The sequence below is a fragment of the Lampetra planeri genome, chromosome 27 (assembly GCF_965212315.1).
Source record: "Lampetra planeri chromosome 27, kcLamPlan1.2.h2, whole genome shotgun sequence".
NCBI lineage: Eukaryota > Metazoa > Chordata > Hyperoartia > Petromyzontiformes > Petromyzontidae > Lampetra > Lampetra planeri.
In genome coordinates this window covers 5,135,613-5,158,167 of record NC_136133.1, presented here as the reverse complement: position 1 = coordinate 5,158,167, position 22,555 = coordinate 5,135,613, and the positions used below count along the sequence as shown (strand labels likewise).

The 22,555-nt window shown below is 49.1% G+C and overlaps 1 protein-coding gene across 1 annotated transcript in view; it reads right to left on the bottom strand.

Annotated features, from left to right (window-relative positions):
* LOC144728062 (SH3 and multiple ankyrin repeat domains protein 2-like) overlaps nucleotides 1–22,555 on the bottom strand; it is a 370,189-nt gene that overhangs the window by 195,702 nt on the left and 151,932 nt on the right. Inside the window, exon 10 of the mRNA XM_078607344.1 lies at nucleotides 2,219–2,315. Within this exon, the coding sequence (XP_078463470.1) occupies nucleotides 2,219–2,315 (97 nt within the window). The remainder of the gene's footprint in view (nucleotides 1–2,218; nucleotides 2,316–22,555) is intronic.

Genomic DNA, 22,555 nt, shown 5'->3' with positions numbered 1-22,555 from the left:
TGACAACAAAGAACTATACGTGTCCACAAAGCCGCCGGGCATCGATCAACGGCAACGAGCGTTGCAAGCATTTAACAATGTGTCAAGCGACTTCGAAAAAAAACAAAGTATAATTACGCGACATTTCTCACGGCCGTTGCACTCTCCGCCCTATTCGTTGCACTCGGTCGAGCGAAACCGAAAACCAATATGACATTGTTCACGTTTAATTTGCACAACAACGACACAAACCCGCAAGACCGGGGTGCGAGTAAATAACGCGTCCCAAGTGCACCCGAGGACGAGAATCCATCTCTCATCACGTGGGTGCTGCGTGCGCGGCCATCACCACTTGACTTGGGGGAAATGCGCATGCCTTCTCCTTACGAATTTATTTGCTCTTCAATATGCAAAGCTACGATGATGTATCATGGTGTTCACGAGTCCATGCAGTGGTGGGGAGGGGGGCGGGGGGGAGTGGTCACTGTGGCTGTGTCAGGAAATTAAATATCCGGGAGTTTAATACAGTAGGTAGCGTGATTTAATCTTAAATTAGATTCTTCTTTCTTGCCGATGCAAGCGAAGCTCACGCTTAACTGATGCTCCGACAAGAGCAAAGCACTCACTTCGAAGTGGAGGAAGCCGCCCTCCCCCTCCACGATGGATGCGCGATTAATCCGAACGCATTTCGCCCGCGCGGATTTTTCGTTCGCTTTTCACGCCGCCGCTTCGACAAAGCGCGCTGCGAACTTTGACCGGCAACAAGATCCATTGGTGGTTGATTAACCGATCCCAGCTCTAATTTATTAGGGGAACAAATAAAGCGAGACTGGAATCAATGTGGTGACTCCCAGTGCAGTTCTCTCGTTGATTATTTGATAATTTAGGCCCAGGCTACTTTACAAACAACATTTTAAAAAATGATTCAATGTAAGGTGAACCCAAAAGGACTGTGAGGGTCCAATGGCAATCACAGGGTGAAATAACCAATTGGTCTTGCGAGCTCCATTAGCGAGTGGCACACACGTGTGTGTGACCTTGTTATTGCGTTCTACAGCAGTGCAGAACCATGCCGCCGGTTGTCGTACTGTGGCCCCATGGCTCCACGTCTATGCACCCTGCCCGTCACCAACCAGCGCTGAGCAGCGGGCGTGGTGAGCTATGGTCACACGGCCAGTCATCTGGCAGCGGAGCGACAAAAAGCGTCGGCACGCGCGACGCTTTTGTCCCTCGAGAGAAACTCGTCCCCGCCACGGAAATGTGGAATTTCCATCACCGGCTCGGCTAGGTGGGGGGGGGGGGGCGGGGCACATTTTTTGGGCCGACACCCCGAGCCACCGTCGGGCCCACGAGCGACGCCAAAGACGCTTCTCCTCTTGCGCCGCGAATGTCGCCGTTTGTCATCTGCGACCGGTCCCCGACCCCCCACGCCCCCCCCAAGCGTTCGAGGGCTCGGTTCGAGAGGGGAGACGGCTGCGGTGTCACGCAGCGGGCGCGTAGCCCCGTCTCGACGCGCAAGTCTCCTGCGGCAAATTTGCGATCTTCGGTTTGCCGGTCGACGTCCGAAGCGAGGACCGCGACCCTCAAAGGAATGGCGCCGCCCTCCCCGTGGTTGCCCCCCTCCCCCCTCGTGGTGCCCCCCCCCCCCGTGGTCGCCCCCCCGTGACCTCCCCCCCTGTAACCGCCCCCCCCCCCCCGTCACCAACCCCCCCCCGCCCCATGGTCACCCCCCACCGCGATCCGTCGCTCAAACAAATTCCTGGAGACGCCGGTGCACGGCAGCCAAGAGGAGCAGTGGAGATGCGAACGCCGTTGCAAAAAGAGGTCACCCGTGTGGCGGCAACGGCCCTTCGCTGACCGCGCGCGATGAATGAGTGACTATCGGTCCCGTGCTGTGACAACCCGTCTCGCGAATCGCTGCGAGTGTGACGGTGAACGCGGAACGTGCCCCGCCGTCCGATTGGACGATGTCCGACGCTCCGTTCTTTCTGCGCGAGATGGATTCTCGTCCTCGACGAGCCGCGACGACGACAGCGACAAACGAGACACGTCGAGGGAGCTGCACGGCGCGAGCACGAAAACGCGCCCACAGTCGCGAGGTAGCGAGGCTCGGCGAGGTTCGGTGTTCAGTTCGGTGAGGTGTCGGTGAGATCCGGTGAGGTTGGGTGAGGTTCAGTGAGGTTCAGTGAGATCCGGTGAGGTTGCGCGAGGCTCGGTGAAGTTCGGTGAGGCCCGGTACCTTGTGGCAGTGATGCCGCCACTCTGGGGCTGGGGGCCAGACGCCGGGAAGAAGTAGGAGCGGCGGCGCGAGTAGCTGGGCACCTCTTGGAACGGCACTGGGGGGGGGGGGGGGCGGGGGGGGGCAAAGCACGGGCAAACAGTGGTCACGCACCTCCGACTAGCTCGGCTGGCCATAAGTACGGCGCCTAAGAAGTCCAACGCACGACGGACGTGACAAACCCGCCACCGTCAGACAACGTTCATCAGAGGAGGTCGGGCGTGGGGGGGTCGCAACTGGATCGCGGCACAAGGACGATCAGAAAGACCATCGCGGAGGTCGAGGTGGCTCCGAGCTTCGCGCAGACCTCCGGCCGCCCCGTGAAATCTCGTCGCCGGCATCTCGGCCACCGGGTGTCAGGGCCTTCTCCTCGGGGCCTCAAACCTCTGGGCGCACATCGCGACGCCCCCCCCCCCCCCCGGTCCCATTGCCCTCCTCCCCGACTTTGTTGAGGTGTCATTTGTGGTGGGCAGGTCGCTTTTGAACGGTAGGTTGATACCTCGGTGGGCTTTGTCTGGCAGGATGGGGATGGTTGAGTGTTGTATTTGCACGTGTTTGGGTGATTTGTTAAACTTTTATCGTACTTTGCACTCCTAACGTGTTGTTTTGTCTTGGTTGTTGTGACGTTCGCACCCGACCCAACTGGACATCTGTGAAAAAGAGCTTCACAGCTCATCGGATTCCTCCAGTGTAAATCAATATTCTGATTCTGATATAGAATATTTATATTTCTCCTCCCCATTACACCCGCAACGCTTGTTATGCCATCGTTTTTTTCCCGAGCTCCCAGATCGCTTCACCCTATCCTGCGATCAGACGCCACATTTTTTTCCCGCAGTGCAGAGGCAAAGCAAGGAGGTCGTTGTTGTCATTTGTTTAGGGGGGCCGGCACCCGTCACCCCGACGGTTGGGGGGGGGTCAGCGGAGGTCAGCTGGGGGGGGGGGGGGGCTCTGCTGCATACCGCGATGATTCGCAGTCAAGATTAACGTCGCTCCACGCCTAATAACCCTGGGATTTAGCGATTGGCAAGCGGCTGCCGGGGGTATGACTTTGTCACGAAATGAAGCGTAATTTCGCAAAGTGACGGGATCATCGCTACGTCAGTTTCCCAGCAATTTCCCGGGCAGACAATGCGACGTTGTGTCAATGCACGTGTGTAGTGTGCGTGTGCATTGAGCTTCTTTCGCACCGTACGTAGCCCACCGTGCCAATCGGAGGTGTGCGGGAAGGACAACACAAACTGAACACAAAAGCAGTTCGAAAGAAATCAATGTGGGCATGTGGTTGGAACAGCGTAGGGCCAATGTTTGTCCAACGTTAGTCCAACGTTCCATCTGTTCCGGGCTGTAACTGTAATTCACATTTTAATCATTTTCATTTTGTGCCGTGCTGCATTTCGAGTATGAATAAAGACTGCTTGACAGGTATTTGACTGCCGTTTACTCAACACAAGCCTGCTACGAGTCTTTATAATCATTACATTCCACAGCAAAAGACTGATGATATTGATGGTGCATGCAATGATGACGATGACCACTTCATTGCATTTATTGGTATGGAGGGGGACCCGTGGGACTTGGACACGGCGGCTAGGAGATGTTAACTACCTCGCCTGGTATACAGGAGGTCGTGGGTTCGATGCCTACCCTGACGCCTGCTGTATATTTGGAGTTTGTGTGTCTCTCTATCATCATCATCATCATCATCATCACGGTGGCTAGGAGATGTTAACTACCTCGCCTGGTATGGAGGAGGTCGTGGGTTCGATCCCGACCCTAACGCCTGCTGTATATTTGGAGTTTGCGTGTCCCTCTCCCCGTTGGGGCATGGATGTTTTTTCCGGGTCCTCTAGTTTTTCCCTCCACGTTTAGAAACACGCACTTAGAGCATTTGGCTGCCATAAATTTCCACTTCGTCGAGCAGTCATTTGTGATAGCCACATCGCTTCTGAAATAGAGCTCCATAGCTCACAGTGGGCCTTACCCGGTAAAGTTTATTTTACTCGCGCTACTTCCCAGACTGCTCTGGGGCAGCCCCGCACGGTTGCCCCACGGCTTTGCCGAGGTCTCGCTGCCACCCCGGGCCTGGCGATGAGATCACACTGTCTCTAGACCACGGGCGGTGAGGTCGGGGCTCTCGAGGGAATCACTGGGGCTGGGCTCCCGGTAATATCGGAGCTTCTCTGCGACTCATTGGCACTTGACCGCAGCGGTAGCAGAGGCTCTCCCCTGGGCGGATGGCGGGGTCAGAGGTCGTCGCGATCGGTACCGCAGAGGGCCTTGCTGTCAAAAGCCTGTTGGTTTTGACACCAATGCGATCACAGTGGCGATCACCTCCGTTTATTAACAAACAAACAAATTCCCACCGCCGCTTTCTTTGCAATGCCATCTGCGTTTAACTTCCACCCCTCCTGTTTAACCATTCACCGTTCACGTGAGCGTTGCGTTTTGGAGTACGCATGTAGTGCATGTGTATGTTGAACTTCTTTCGCACAGTACATAGCCAACCGTGCTAATCGGAGGTGCCGGTGGGGGTGGTATCAGGCTGGCGCCCCTTCACCCAATAGTTTTGTTTTTTTTCTCCATCGTTGGCCGAGCGTCATCCGTGGAAAAGACACCTAGAGCCTCAGCAGGTTCTCACCTGGTGAACTAACACCTCTGCCAAGAAACATACCAACGGCGTGGAAGAGTAGGCCAAAACACCATGTGGCAGAGCTCTCCATAGTTGGCATGAGCAGTCAGATTTCAGGGTGGCACCTTCAATTTATAACCTCGTCGTCGTCGTTGTTGTTGTTTTACACACCATCGTCGTCGTCATCGCAATATATTCAATTGCAAGCATGTTTTGTCTCCTCTGTTAACATTGCGTTGTTCCATTGCATTGCACATGTGTGCACCGCGCATGCCTACACACGAACAATACGCAACACGCTCGCCAACAGCGCAACAACGGTTTTACAAATGACAATGTTACTATTCACCAGCTTTCCTGCTAATCATAGGCTGCATTTACAGATATTCTTTTTTTTTTCGGTAAAGTCACGTGACTTTTCGGAAAGCTTAAAATCTAGAATGCATTTACAGATAATCTGGATTACTATGACAATGCTACCCCCCCCTTCTCCCTTGAGGACCTGTACTTTATTGATATTTACCCCAGAAAATGCGTCGAATGTATTTTTATTTTATGTCACACACTGAGCTTCAATCTCAGACTGCCTGTTCACAAATACGAACGTAATGCATATGCATTGTTTTACTCTGCTCCCGGAAAGGTTTACTGTCAGTTTAAGATGAATGAAACCACCGATTTACATAGGTCACGTATCGTTTTAAATATGCAGACATTCTAATTTCACTTTCAGTGCTGCACAAAACTGTTGTCTTCTGTTTCTTGGCTATTTTCACTTCATTTTAAGATTCTTCTGAACAGGGTTTTTTTTTTTACTGGTCCATGTGTATAGTTTGTATGAGCCTCTGATGTTGGTTCTGTACTATCAATGCACTACTTTGTTATTTTGTTCTGACTGGCCGATATCCGTGGCTTATGAGATGTGTGTGCTCGTCGCGTGACATTATATCCGCAAGCGTGTTGAATCTTTCCGACATTGCAAATATCGTTGGCAGTACATTGTCACTGACGTATGTTGTGTCTCACATCTCAACGTGTGTCATTGTGACTCCAAAAGTGTTGGCAATTTCATGGATCAGATGCACCCCAAGGCCAGGTGTCGATATCGATTACAACATCTGCAGGAATCACCCCACTTGCGATCTCGACAATTACCTCTTTCGCCTGTTATAACAATAATGTCATTTGTAACACACACAGTAATTCACAAACATAAATGACCGTGACTCTGATTTGGGGTGCCAAGCTCAGGGTAACCGGAAGGCCGTGGCTCCAACCTCAGTTTCAGCTCCAATGTTTTGTTTTGTACAGCGTCCTTCGTGCAAATTGCATCTCACATCGCAATCCATCGGTCCAACGGCCTTCTGGGAATGCATGATTTCAGCGGCATTGATACAGCAAAAGCGAACACGCTGGATGGGATTCGTTTCGACATGCGGCGTCTCGTCAACAGAGTCGGGCCCGCATCAATCAATGCTAGTAAGCTGCCCGATGTTAGAGGCAAGGACCCTCTCTTTTTTAGGAATACACCCATCCATAAGGTCTCTCCACGAGATAGATTAATGTAACCAGATTTAGGGTAAAGGTCACGGTGATAAACAGAGGGACTCTCGTTAGGAATAAAGCATGAGACAGATCGGGGGGGGGGAAGTGTCTGATCTGTCCAGAGCTCCGCTAAAAGTGGACGTATAAATCACTGTCACGTGATCAAGCAAGGGTGTGAAGATGGACGTGACGAGATGATCTGGGCCGCCATGCTGGCGAGATGTTATCTGCCTTGTCCCGGTATACAGGAGGTCGTGGGTTCTAGATCCTGACCCTGTATATTTGGAGTCTGCGTGTTCTCCCCGTGGTGGTGTGGATTCTTCTCCGGGTCCACCGGTTTTTCCTTCCACATTTAGAATCAACGTGCGCTCAGAGCATTTGGTTGTTATAAAATTACTGTATTCTAGTGTAACGTTAATTAAAAGTGTTTGTTTTGACAAGAAACGCTGTGAGATTTAAAGACCCCCCAACACCACCCTCAACACCACCCCTCCCACCAGCCCTCCCACCAGCCCCCACCACCACCCAACCCCACCACCACCATCCCACCACCCCCCACCACCACCTTCTGCACTAGGCCTCGCGAAGCCTGCCGCACTAGGCCTCGCGAAGCCTGCCGCACTAGGCCTCGTGCCGTGCTTTTCGTGCACAAATAAGGCGATTAAATGTATCTCGTCTCCGTGTTAATAAATGTTTCTTGTCTCTGTGTTAAAAAAAACGTGCTGCGTTTCAGTGAAGTAATTTTTTTTTTAAATAAACGTGCTGCGTTTCATCTCTGTTAATAAGCCTGCCGCACTAGGCCTCGCGAAGCCTGCCGCACTAGGCCTCGCGCCGTGCTTTTCGTGCACAAATAAGGCGATTAAATGTATCTCGTCTCTGTGTTAATAAATGTTTCTTGTCTCTGTGTTAAAAAACGTGCTGCGTTTCAGTAAAGTAATTTTTTTTAAAAACGTGCTGCGTTTGAGTAAAGTAATTTTGAAGCGAAGTTTAAAGTTTTGCCGTGATGCGCCGGAAGTGACGGCCATCTTGTTTAATTCACAGATCGCAGGGGGAGCGGGCGGCCATCTTGTCGGACAGGGTCATGCCAAGTGTTTGCAGTAGGGGGCGATGTTGATACACGGACGGACGGACACATTAATCTATTGGTGGTCTGGTCCACTTCGTTCCTACCAGTAAAATCCCACGTGATAAGACAATTTATTAGGCTATCACTTGTGGCCAGGTCGCTCAGTGGGCCTTATGCGGTATAAAATAAAATACAAATTTGTAATCAGAAATTTAGATTTATATCTCAGCATGCATTGCTGTGAATAGGAAGGATGCTATGTGCATAACGGAACAATTGCCGATTAGCCTGGCTTTTTTCTACGAAATGCAAATGTCAGAAGGGGTCAACGATACGGGGGTGGCAGGGGGGGGGGGGTTATTCGCTGCGTTCAGTGTCACTGTTCATTCAAATGGATGAACGCGATCACCTCTGTCCAACATACTTAGCCGGATGAGAACCAATCACTGGACTCTTGCATTCTGGACACTGTTACAAATTATAACACGAAGTGTCTGACAGAGTAACGCATGTGAGTGCAGCGCAGTGCAGAGTGTCTGACAAAGTAACGTATGCGAGTTGCAGTGCAGCGCAGTGGAGCTAAAGGGTGCAGGTGTTGCAAGCGAAATTTAGTTTTTTGTTGCTGCAAAGTCACGTGACTTGCAAAGTCACGGCGCGTGACGGTCTGGCACGTGGAAAGTTGCCCAACGGTTGAACTCGGTTCCTGATGAAAGTGTCCGTGTTTTTCGCACGCTGGCACCTCGCCCTCACGCCCTGTGACAACTTGCGTGCGCCAAGCGCAGTCAGACTGCTCACGGACGTGGGAAGCGGGGGCCTCCGTCGCTGGCGGTGCGTCACAACAGCGAATTTCACCTGAAAAGTGCGATGCCCACCCCGAGCGCACTGGCAGAAGTCGCTCATTTGACAGCCCGTTGCTAATTTTCCTCTCCTAGTGCGTTCCGTTTGACGGAGGAAACATTGCAATGAGTGAATGGAAATGTTTAACTTGACAGATGGTAGGTCATTAAGTAAAAAAAAACAACCCACTAAATCCTCGTTCAACTTTAGTGGCTACAGTTTTCAGTTTGTGGTGCATTAATCAGCCGGAATTTCAAGACGTCTTCCGTTTACTTATCAAATTAACATAATGAAAATTTTATATGCATCTTTTTTATTTGTTGGGTTTTTTTTTATTATCACATTTTTTCAACTGGTCCGTTCTAACGATGTGCTGTCATTAATGCCATATGTTCCACTGACCTCATTTTTTTATCTTTGCTTTTAGGGACTTTTTTTTTATCCCGGGGTAATTTGCCACTCATTAATTTTAAGCTAAACATGACGGCATGAATCGACGTGACATTTTATGGGAATTTAAATACATACCTCTGGCTCGCGGGAAAAACAGCTTCATGCCTAAAGGCCAGCAACTACATTGAACCTATATGGCTTTAAAAGGGCTCACCCCACATTACTTGCAGGAACTAATACATTTTATATATTCCATCAAGGCCCTTAAGATTGTCTAATCTCCAACTGCTCAGCACTCCCAGGTCTAAGTTGCGCTCTTTTGGTGATCGGGCTTTTGATAGCGTGGCACCCAAGCTATGGAACGCCGTGCCACTTGAAATCAGGTAATCGGAGTCGATAGATAGATTTAAGTCCGCTTTGAAAACTCCATTTCTTTAAAGTGGCCTTCCCAATTGAGTTTGGTCGGTTGCCCTGGTTCTCTTCTTCACATGAGGACGGCTGCTTGCGTTGTGGCCGAAACGTCGTGAGAATTTTTATTATGTTTTATTTTCATTATTTTATTATTTCCCTTCTACGTGACTTTACCGAAAGAACCAAGAATATGAATGCCCTGGTTCTGTTTTTGTTTCCTGATTTTCATGCGTTACGCATTGTGATCCTAGGATGGAATACACATTATACATTCGAATTATTATAGTTGGATGCTGTCTGCACAACAACAGACCCTGTCGGCACCGATGAATGTACCCAGTCTAGTGACGAACGCGTGAGTGTGAATTTCCATGGATCGGTTGGATTACCCACATGAATACCTTCGGACGGTCGAGTGAATGTGCAATTTTCCCGCTCAAATGAGCAACGAGGCAACGGCCGTCATCTCTAACCTTCGCAGCCCTAAGGCGAGTGGCAGAAAATCCACATTCCTATGGCGGGGGCGAGCCTATTCGCACGATCACCACCGCCGACTTTCTCACAAATCGGTAAAAAAAATTTCGACCCTCGAGAAATTATGGGCTGAGTCAACCCCGCAGCCAGCATTTGAACTCGCAACCTTTCCGATTGCGAGCAACCGGCTCTGCAGCTGAGCAACCTCGCCGGTTTATGACATAGATAGTGAAAAATCAAACGTTCGGTCCATTTAAACTTCACGGATCACTGCAGCACTTTGACAACATTGAGCCGAATGAGGCATAAGGATGCGGATTGGGCCTTCGTCTGCCCGGGCGGTTGTCACCAATCCGCGTACCGCGCACATTCACCGGCCTCGATTGTGGGACGGGATGCGAGTGATGTGTCCTTGCGATGTCTAAATCGCGTCTCTCCCCAAGTTAATGTGGCTACATTTTTTTTACATATTTGTTTAAAGCTTCAGTATCCCAGCAAGAGGACGTTCTCTTTTGGTGGGGAGATACAACTTCAGTTCAGTCACAGTTCACACCATGTAAATCTATCAGGCAACAGCTTTCAGGTCCACGTATAATGCGTGTATGTGTGTTGAACTTCTTTCGCATCGTACGCAAACCAACCGTGCTCATTGGAGGTGCAGGGGAAAGGACACCAAACGAAATACAAAAAGGAGTTCCAGAGAAGTAAGTTTTAAATTTAGATTTAAAAGTGATTTCATGAATATCTGAAGAGCGTTCCAGACAGCCGCAGAAGCGCGTCTGAAGTTGCACGATGCAGGGTTAGGATAGTACTGGTAAGAACCTCCTGGTTACACCAACCCACAGGGGATTATTGTGTCCGTCCGTCCGTCGTGAAGGGAGGGGCTGGGTGGGGAGGAAGGGGCTGGGTGGGGAGGGGAGGGTGGGGAGGGGCTGGGTGGGGAGGGTGGGGCTGAGTGTGGAGGGGAGGGTGGGGAGGGGCTGGGTGGGGAGGGGCTGGGTGGGGGGTGGGAGGGGTGGGGCTGGGTGGGGAGGGGCTGGTCACCCCGTAGTGCCCTTATAAAACTCAACGTTTAACCTACTCACGCCGGCTTGTGCTCACCCTCACAGTCGGCCATATTTGTGGAATACACCACGCTGCCGTTGACCCTGGCCATTGACCGAGCAACCCAACGTTCCTACCAGCTCCCTCCGCAGGAATGTGTTAAAATAGCGAGGCATAAAGGGTGAGTGTTAGTGTCAGACTATCGTGGGAGAGGAAAAAAAAGAGCAGGGAGAGAATAAAATCAAATAGAGTCGATGGCTACACACAGAGCGCAGTAAAAGTAAAGAAAGAGCGAGGGAGCGAGCAAAGTAGAGAGGAAAATAAGCAGAGACAGCGATAACAGCAGCGGAAGCGACAACACTGACACTTTAACACGCAGGAGGCTTTCGCGACCAATATCATCCATAATAGAGGTGTTTTGGGTTAGATCGCGTAAATATATAAATGTGTCGTTAAAACCCGCCACCACCCGACACAGCCAACTAGTAAGGGTTGTCACGTACACAGAACGTGGCCAAGTCACTAGCACACGAGTACAGCACACCGGTGTGTTGGAGAGCCAAGCCTTAGCAGTTTGCTGTGTCGGGTGGTTGCGGGTTTGAACGACACATTCATATATTTACGCGATCTAACCCAAAAAAACCCTCTATTTTGAACAATTACAAAAATAACAATAGTAGAAATGACATTTGACCTTCGTGTCTCAGAGTCAATACGAGGCATCGTTGGGACACACAGGGCATCGCGCATCCTATACCTCGTATTACTCGCCGTGGTGACGGGGCGCTAAAATCGCTTGCGAGGCACACGAGGCCCTGAACCTACTGAGGCACATGAGGCCCTGAACCTACTGAGGCACATGAGGCCCTGAACCTACTGAGGCACATGAGGCCCTGCCCCTACTGAGGCACACGAGGCCCTGAACCTACTGAGGCACATGAGGCCCTGCCCCTACTGAGGCACACGAGGCCCTGCCCCTACTGAGGTACACGAGGCCCTGAACCTACTGAGGCACATGAGGCCCTGCCCCTACTGAGGCACACGAGGCCCTGAACCTACTGAGGCACATGAGGCCCTGCCCCTACTGAGGCACACGAGGCCCTGAACCTACTGAGGCACATGAGGCCCTGCCCCTACTGAGGCACACGAGGCCCTGCCCCTACTGAGGTACACGAGGCCCTGAACCTACTGAGGCACATGAGGCCTTGCTCCTACTGTGGCACATGAGGCCCTGAACCTACTGTGGCACACAAGGCCCTGCCCCTACCGGCACAGCCGTTCCCAAGCCAGCGTGGGCTGAGGGCACCGTGACGAGCTGACATCGCATCAGCAGCACCCCCCACCCCCCCGTCCCAGCTCACGGATCCTTGACTATCGAGAGTCAAATTTTGATTTAAAGCTTTCGTGACTGCAGGGATTCATATTGGTTCTTTCGGTAAAGTCACGTAGAAGGGAAATAATAAAATAATACAAATATCGAGAGCCACTTTGAAGGGCCTCCGGCAGATCTGCGATAAGCGTGCTCAAAATCGGGAGGATTTTTTTTCAAGCGGTCTTGGCGTAAATCGGCCCATCCACGACAGGGCGTTTTCCTTTTTTTCTTTTAGACATCTACCAGAGGAGATGCTTGATCACGGGCCGAGACATCGGCTGAGTAAATGGAACAAGATTATCAGATCGCCGATTTTGATGTTGTTGTTGTAAATAACTATCTGGATTTGTGGGGAACTTAAGTGGGAATACAAGTATTGTAAATATGGGAAATGTAACCATCAGTAAAAAGGGTAACATTGAATCGAGGTAATAACCTCCGATTAGAATCGTCGACAAAAAAAGGGTTTGAGCCTCAGTATTATTCGCATTGTCTGCCAAGAATTCAGAAGCTACTCCTACCAACTGCGACGAGTGGCCTTTCTTCTGCATCGTAATGTCTGACAGGAAGGCACCGCGTGGTATCTCTACAACGTCCATGGCATCGGTTGTGGAGCATTTAAAGTAACAAAATAAATAAGCAGGCAAATTCGGCTCTTTCCAAAAATCTATCCCTCCATGTAAAAAAAAATATATTTTTTTTACTTACACAACCCAGAGGTATAACATTAGCGTCTGATTATTTATTCTGTTACAGCATCTTTGGAATTCTACTGTCCCTGATTTCTCGAGACATTATTGCATTACGATTATTTAGATTGGGTGCAATACATTTCCACGTGATAAGCCACTCTATTGAGCTCTCATTTGTGGCCAGGCTGCATCTGGCAAAGAAGTTAAACGCTCAGCGGGCTTCATCTGGTAATGTAAAAAAGAGTAAAAAATAATTCTAATTTGTATGTTTTTAGTGATTTGCTTACCTTCCCTACACATTGTACTCACATCGTCTGTTGTACTGTTTGTTGCTGTCACGTTCTGACCCCGTGCCTCTACTGGACAACTGTGGTAAAGAGCTTCACAACTCATCGGATTCCTCCTCCTGCGGTATAAATAAAGATTCTGATTCTATAGAATTGAAGCTTTCGTGACTGCAGAAATGACTATACTCATTGGGTTTTTTTCCGGTAAAGTCACGTATGTGGAAATAAAATTAAATTTAAATAAATGAAATGCATTTTAATCAAATTTTATTTCATTGATTAAAATAAACTTTAAATAAGTGAAATAAATGTTAATCTAATTTTATTTAATTTATTAAAATATTATTTTATTTCCACATACGTGACTTTACCGGAAAAAAAAAACCCAATGAGTCTAGTAAATTCTGATTCTGATTGCTCGACATTTCACGTCATATATGCTCGTGCTCAAGCTTGATTTGAGCTGGCGTCGCGCGGCGCAACGTGAAATGACTTTTGTTCTGATGCGGAGTCTATTTAAATTGTGCCAGTTCTAGGGGTGGTCAAACCCTCGCAAAGAAGTCACACCGACCCACTCTCAGCCTGATTTGGGGATTCAAATCCTGATAAACAATGAGCAATAGTAATGATAGGCGATTACTTGAATAGTAACGGATGGAGAACAAATAAATTACAGTAGTAAGGTTGAGCGTTTTTTTTTAAATACCCTAAGACTTAAAAAAAAAGTTTTATTTCCGATCGTATTCCCAAAAGGAAGCAACAGCGACCCGTGTAATTGCCACAGCACCGTACGTGGTAAATAAGTAATGGGTTTGCAATGACACATCAACTTATCGATTTAGATAAAGTCGTAAGCCTCATGATACACGAATCAAATGGCCCGTGTAAGAATATATTTTGTTGACGATTGACAACATATGGGTTTACACGATCCCTCCAGCCACAAGAGGCCGCGATGTTAAAACGCATACTCGATTCTCAAATCGATTCCCAGATTCTGCATCGTGATCATTGTTTTGATCGCGAGGGGGTAGAATCAAATACAAAGATCCTCCCGTATAGCCTTAACAGACTGTTGGGGAAAGCGCTGTTAGTGAGCACCTATGAAGGCCAGAACGGCACACGAGGGGGTGGGTGGCCAGCACCACGCCCGGCCGCCTTTGTCTCCCGAGTGGCAATGTTTTTACACATCGCACTGAGGCTGAGTCGACCTAGGGGAGGTCCGGGACCGGTTCAGATAATCGTCCCTGGTGTTGGCCGTGAGCGGGAATCGAACTCGGCCGCCGGGTTCGTAGCGCGGCGTAGCGCTGACCGCTACAACACCGGGTTAGAATACCTACCGTTAACACCAACACACAGTTCACAGAGGTAGAAAAACCCACGCAAGACTTCCCAAACACAACAGACGCTGCATGAATATACGGTGGAGCTTTCAGGGAAAGCTATTCGCCGCAGGTTAAGCTGCCTAAAATGATTTAAACAAAGTTAATGCTCGTAACATTGCACAAACAGCTCGTCGTTGGATAACACGGCGAATGCCTACCCTCCGTGCACACGTGACGAGACTTTAATGGCCATCAGAAATGGTAAAATCCCTTTTCAACAACTAGTTTATTTAATTTTATTAAATCAATACAAAAGCCATATTATATGCTTTCTCGTAGTAATACACTCAATGTGCTAAATGTCCTATCACGTGAATATGAACAATGGCTAAGTGATGTATTTTAAAAGACGAGATGATAATACCGCAAAAATGTGCATGTGACCAGCCCATCTGCAGATTTCAGGGGCACGCAAAAACCTTTTAACGTGCGTGGAGTGTTATTATTATTTTTATTTTACACGTGCCGATGCCATTCATTTCATTTGCATGCGTGGCACGGTCAAGGTTTGAGTGCCTCTGACATCTCTGATGGCAAGTAAATAAAGCGAGGCAGGATCCCGTCTCCCCCTCTCGCGAGTAATTTATACGACAATGCGCATTCACTGAAATATTTTTTTAAATTTCAACACCCACCCTACCGAAGGCGTGTACAGTGTTTATTTGTTTGCATTTTCGAACAGTTTTATTGCAAGTTGTGCTATCTTCGGGTCGTATCCTGAAATGGAGCATCCTATAGACAATCCTGCAGGGCAATGCATCACCCCCATTTTATATATAGAGAGAGAACGGCACACAGAATGGAATGTCACAGAATTGCTTCCGATATCTCTTGTTATCCACGCGGAGGGGACGATTACCTATCACGTACACCCTACAACAGATATACATGCTCGTTTGCATGGCAATAAAACTGATGTTATGTAAAATTTTTCGTTGGATTTTTTTTTGGCAAGTTACGTGAAAATGTATTTAAACTATGGTCGCATTTGGTACTTTGGTGATCACGCCAAGATCATCAACTCGCTGAACTTGAGAACTCAAGTTGTTTTAACTACAAATGTCTTCCCCATATTTTAAGCCAGGGGGGGTCACAGCAGTTCTGGCTGGTGCTGCTCTGACCTCTGAGCCACCTGGACATCTCCAGAGCAGCGTTTCTCAAAATCTGTTCCCCAGCCGAAAGTGCTCACCAATATGCTGCTTCACAAAAACAAAAATCGGTAAAAAAAAGGTCAAATCCAAGTGACTTGAGGCATTGGTGTTCACATCGGCCTCAGCAAGGTAAGGTAAAATGTAAAAACAACGAGCCTACCTTTACCCTACCTTTTACCCTTACCCCATACAAATTTCCCGATTACAGGGTAATTACTGGGGTACTACACATGAAAAAGGGTTATAACAGGTAAATACTAGGTAGAGTGCTTTATTCATATAGAATACTCTCGATGATTCCAATTTTAAATGGAGACCACGGACTGCGCCACAGAGCTTTTAGTGAGCGGTAAACAAGGTGTTTACCGGGTAATTCTTCCACGCTACCTTTACCCTTTACCTTTACCCTTTTACCCGGTAAAAAGGGTAAATCACCTTATCTTGTCGAGGCCTATGCTCACATCCTGCTTTACAGCCCTGAGTCAGTGGGGGGATTTCCACATCCCTTTGACGGGGGGAAAGTCTTCCTGCAGGGAAAATCCTCACCCACAATATCCTTTTCAAGCGGATGACTTCCCCCATGCCGTGGAAATCCTGCCTGAATCTCAGCCCGGTTCCAGAATATTTCCCAAGGGAATAGGGGCACGAACTTCGTTACCCAGCCACACCCGGAATAAGTGTCGGGAAACAAAATCAGGACCCGTGCATGGCCTTCATCGTGTTCGACGAAGGCCACTGACTCCTTCAATCGTGAAGACCTCGTGGAAGGTGCTGGTTAGGTTTGGCTTCCCTCTCAAATGTATGAAGGTCCTAAAGGCGTCTTCACGACCGGTTGACTGCCAACTGTATCCTCTGTAGTGGCCTGGAGTCGGACTCATTCGTTATCCAAACTGGCGTGAGGCAACGGTGCGTTATTGCCCCAACTCCGTTCTCCATCTTTTTAGCAGCCATCATAGGTCCTCATTAAAGACTGCCTGCCCACTGCCATTGACATCCTATACAGGATGGATGGGTGGCTTTTTAATCTTCGTCGTTTTCCGCCCAAAGACTAAAGTGCCCCAGGGCATCCATTACTGATCTTCAGTACACTGATATTACTGGTAGGAATCACCTGGTTCCACCAGCCCACAGTCTGTCGTGCATCCAAAAATGGGAGGGGTGGGGCTGGGTGGAGAGGGGAGGGTGGGGAGGGGCTGGGTGGGGAGGGTGGGGAGGGGCTGGGTGGGGAGGGGCTGGGTGGGGAGGGGATGGTGGAAAGGGGCTGGGTGTGGAGGGTGGGGCTGGGTGGGGGGTGGGAGGGGTGGGGCTGGGTGGGGAGGGGCTGGTCACCCCGTGGTGCCCTTATAAAACTCAACGTTTAACCTACTCACGCCGGCTTGTGCCCGCCCTCACAGTCGGCCATATTTGCGGAATACACCACGCCGCCGTTGACCCTGCAGGCCATTGACCGAGCAACCCAACGTTCCTACCAGCTCCCTCCGCAGGAATGTGTTCTGTGCCATCTTCACGCACACGAACAATGACGTTCAGTCGATCACTGCATCTCTTTGCATGAGCTTTTCCAAAGCCGATGGTTCTCACGTTACATCGAGAAGACAAAGGTGTTTTATGAACCTGCCTCAGGCCTAACATTTGACTCACCACAGACCACCGTCGAGGGATAGTTGAGCACTTCTGCAAACCCCGATTCCGCAAGAGCTTCCTTAGGGAAACTGCTCCGATGCGTTTTCACCAACTCATGACCTCGCCGGAAGGACACCGAGATCCAGGTCTATAATCCAGTTGTCATCCCTACACTCCTCGATGGATGCAAAACCTGGGTCACCTGCGAGCAATACTTGAAGAGTCTGGACAGGTACCAACCACCTAATGACGCCTCCGGAAGGATCATTCGCATCAACTGGGACAGTCGCCGCACTAACGCCTGCGTCGACACCGAATCCAACGTCGCCAGCGTTGGGGCAACGATCCTCATTGCGGCAACTTCGCCGGACCGGACGTTGTGTGCGGATGCCAAATTCCCGTCTCCTCAATCATACCCCTCGACTCCCAGCTCACCCACGGTCAGAGATCCCGTGGTTGTGGTGGGGTGTTAGAGGAAACTCGGTCGTGTTTCCTCGACCGCGTGGGGAGCGGCAGTGTCGCAGTTTGCGATGCGCTACGAACCCGGCCGCCCGAGTTCGATTCCCGCTCACGGCCAACACCAGTGACAATTATCTGAACCGGTCCTGGGCCTCCCCTAGGCTGAGTCGGCCTCAAATGAGTACCTGGTGCAGTGTGTAAACATCGCCACTGGGGAGACAAAGGCGGTCGGGCGTGGTGCTGCCCACCCACCCCCTCGTGTGCCGTGCCGGCCTTCATAGGTGCTCGCTAATAGCACTTGCCCCAACAGTCTGTTACAGGTTATTCGGGTAAATCTTTGTTTTTGTCAAAGACACGCTGAAAGGGAATCTCAAAAAAGCTGACGTGTGGACATCGCGAGCTCGGAGGAGCGAGGCCATCACCTGACCGCCATGGTGCCACTTTCTCCATCAGGCAGTGGCCCTCCAGAGATGGGAAGAGTTTCGTGGTTCCAGGACTGGTCTCGTGAGTCACCTTAGGACCCATCCGTGAATCTCCGCTCGACATCGTGTTCCAATCGAGGAAAAGCCGACGGGTAATTTCCTCCAATGCAGAGCGTAGTACGAAGCAGTCAGGGTCGTTGCCTTGGTTGAATATAAAACATGACTTAAATGGTTACGTCTGCCTCGAGGTTTTTTATCGCGTAACTGATACGAACGGACGCCTCTACACGAACAAAGAACTCTGCTCTGCGTTTGCCAAAGCGTTAATTGTATTAAAGCTCAGTGAGACAGATGGGGTATGGACTTGATTAATCTTGTTCCCAACCAATTGGAATAGCCTATCTATATTCTTAGGTTTTTTCGGTAAAGTCACGTAGGTAAAAAAATTTAAATTATTCATTTTAATTTTTTTTACCTACGTGACTTTACCGAAAAAACTTAAGAATATGAATCCTTGCAGTCACGAAAGCTTCAAATCTAGAATAGCCTATCTCTCGATGTTTAAACTCATTAAAACTCACGATCCCCTGTACCACTTCCAGACCAATCGGTAGGCCTATTCCTTTGATAAATTGTCAAGGTTGGGAAGATGCAGCTTTTCAGAAAGCTCATCGTTTAAGTTATTTTGGTCGCTTTATATATCACCGATGCTGAATTCCATCACGAGTTTTATGTTATGGCAGCATTCAATTAGTTGGGCGTATGCGATTTTGACCATCTGCTCTTTAAATGTCGATTTATTTTTTTACAGCCAATATTTTGATTCGTAATTGACGTTTTCTGGGCTGGGCCAAAGTAATTATCTACATTTTTTTTTTCCAACCAACATTTTCACGGAAGATATTTTTTAAGAGTCTGCATTATTCCTAAGAGCATTTTCTTTTCCACTCAACAATGCCGAATCCCAACACCGCAATGCATTTGTTTTATACTGCATTGCACCATACAGTATTGCATCTACCACGGGCATTACATTGCCATACATCGCATCATTTCATTTAGAATCACGTGTTTAGATTATTTTGATTATTTGGCTGCGATAAATGTCCACACGACAAGCCACGTCGTTGAGCTATCATTTGTGATCGCTAGATCGCTTCTGAAAAATAAGCTACATAGCTGAGCAGGCTTTACCTGTGACATAAAACATTGTGATTTACTTACCTTTCCTATACTTTGCACTCCTACCATGTTTTTCGTATTGTTTGTTGTTGTAATTGTCTAACCCGTCCCCTACCAGACATCTGTTAAACAAAAATAGAGCGTCATAGTTCATCGGATTCCTCCAGTCGAACTAAACTCGCCACTCGAGTTCTAACGGCGCTAACGAATCTCCACCGAGCCGGAGCCTTCTCAACGGAGGCGCCCCCCCCTGCTGCCCCCCCGGAGAGGAAGAAGTGGCGGGCCGTAGCTCGGCGCGGGGTGGCAGCCGACCGTAACGCTCCTTGGGTGGGATCCACATCAAATACCAAACGGCATCGATCGCTCCAAAGATAGCCGCAGCGCGAGCGCGTGCAAGAGTGCTCGCGGAACCATCGGTGGTGTCGATACGCTTCCCTGCAGGCCCCTTGCCGAATTGACTCGCAAAGAGTTCAGCGCGCACACCCGTGCGTTACACGCATTCGGAAAAAAAAGGACTGGAGGGAAATGATGATTGCAAAAAAACAAGCACGTGGGCCCTACGACTTACATAACCCTTGTCTTGGCCATACAAAAAGAGTATGCACGCTCCCCTGAAGCTCATTATGATGCTCAACTTAACTCTATGTTATGCAAATGTGCATCCTACCACCAGGTGTCTGTGATCACAGATGCATTACGTTAATTGCTTCTTGCTGCACCTGGTCTCTTCCATTGACTACGAAAACGACGGGTTTTTTTTCTTCTCGTGAAAATGTTGCGGAGCGCGCGTGTGTGTGTGTTTGTTTTGCTCGACACCAAACGAGCCTCGCAGAAACATCTTCCACGCCGAAGCTACGGAACGGGCGGTGGCTAACCTCCGTTGCGGGTTCCAGGGACGGTGGTGGAAATTCCACAATCCCATGGAGGAGACGAGTCTATCCCAATGTCAACCACCATTTATGCAGCAGGGCAAATATTATAATTTCTCGTACAGTCTGTGGCCTAGTGCTTCAATGATAGCAAAGACAGAATATTGAGAAGCCCTGCCACCTCGTAGTCACCTTGTCACGCCTTCTCACCTCATGCCACCAGGTCGAGTACGACCTTTGGTGACATACATGACCAGACCTCGCCATCCACACCCGCCTCTCGCTGCCTCTCGTAGCTGGGCCAGTGTGTAAGGCCAGCGGTGTTGTTGATGGAGTCCATCAACCTCCTCCCCTCCTACCTTTTCCATTCCCAAGCAAGAACGATTCCTCTAGTCCAGAGGTCCTCATAACGCATCTGATAGCAAAGGAGCCGTACGTTTTAATGCATCGTGACCACTTAAATTTGACTGCAAAATCGTTCTCTTTTACGCGTGAAACAATTAAACCATTACATAATGTATGATTCATGCTGCCCAGATTCTAGGTTGTATACTATGGATATGACCTCTACAGACGAATACATCCGTGTATGAGCATCGATAAAATTAACCTTGCACGGTTTTGTTCTGGATAACGAGGAAATGAATAACGGAGCACTGAATCCTGGGTGGGATAGCAGTGGCGACATGTCATGGGTGCGCAATGCATCGTGGGTGTTTCCGACATGGCAGTGAACTGCGTGCCAGCTGATGCCCAACGGCACCTGCGGTTAACACCGTTGGGTATGCACGGCGCGCGAAAGAAGCTCAATGTACAACACACGTACGCACACAACGTATGGCAATGACCGATTTCACCACAAATGCGGTCACGTGAAGTTCAGGCGAGATTGGGAAGGGGCCCTGTGGAGCATGGCCGGCCTTCTGGAAGCCAAGGTTATACATGCTGGAGAAACTCAATGTGTAGCTGAGCATATGCTAGAGGCATCTATGTGTTTATTCGTTGTGATAGCTTGTACTTTGTTGTTGTTTGCGCCTTTTGTTTGGGTCACATTTCTTATTTTGTTAATTCATTTTCTAGATTTTTTTGCTTGGAAATTGTAGTCAGGGGTTTTCAGTTTGCTCGGTCGTGGCTCTAAATGAGATTTTGGTCCTCATATATATATTAATATCCAGTGCTGTGGGATTCTATGAGCATGGACGATGTTAGGAAAAAAATGAAAGTATTATAGCCCGAGCTAAGTTAGTTTCGCAATAGATTTATAATGAAATACCATTCTTATTAATTGTAAAAAATTACCATTCTGTTGCACGGATCTTGCATGGCAGAGTCCCTATTAAAATCGCATTTTTAAAAAGTGGGTCTTTTTGCTTAGTTATTTTACTTTGTGCCAGGGGAACTTTACCCGTGTGAAATTTTGCAAGAATCGGGAAGGCGATTCCTCGAAGGCGTTGTACTCAACCTGTGACTTACGGTGTTAGCGTTGCGCACTCACGCGCAACGCTCACTCACTCTTCACGTACACGCACGCGCCTTTTAAATCCATGTATGCCTGTCGGTGCGCGTGCACATTCGAGGCAAGATAAATATTAATCGTAATAATAAATAAATCAAGCCCGTGGCCTGACGAAGCAATGACTGACCTTGGGCAAACCGCGTTCTTTTCGTTTGTTTGTTATTCTTAGGTTTTTTCGGTAAAGTCACTTAGGTAAAAAATTTTTTTACTAAAAGTAATAATACGTGACTTTACCGAAAAAACCTAAGAGTATGAATCCTTGCAGTCACGAAAGCTTCAAATCTAGATTTAAAGTGTTATTCTTCGGGCGCACATCACACTTCATTGTCACTAGAAAATTGCTCCCCCCCACCCTCCCAACAAACGCTGTGTTTGACTGTGAGGGTGCGGTGTGTGTTTTGCACCCTCTTAAATCTGGGCTAAAAAGGATGGCGCAGAGATCGCAACACGGAGACTTGGAAAACTGCACGCGCACCCACGCTGCGCCGCTACGTGCCTCGGCCATCTGCCCCCCACGCAGCCACATTCTCGTGATCACCCCCCCCCCCCTGCAATAGTGCTCCAACAACAGCGATACATCCTACCTACGGTCACGTGCGTCTAACCGGACGGCGGTGGCTATGTCACGTGACCGTCTTCTCATCCGGCACTGCGGAGGCAGCGGGCGAGGCGGGGTTGGTAGATGACACGCGGGTGGGTGGTGAGGACTTCCTTGCCGTGGGCGTCGAGGGGGAGCCGCATCATACTGTGGCGCGCCAGGAGAAGGCGAGCCAGGGAAGGCACGTTGGCTCCTCCCTGTGCGTGTTAGGAATTTAAGGCGCTAAATATCGCGTGTGCGAATGCAGTAAAACCTCTCATGGCGGCGTTAATTGGTTCCACGAGACCGGTCGTTCAGTGATTTGGTCGTTAAGCGAGTATAGGAAAGGCACGTTAAAGGC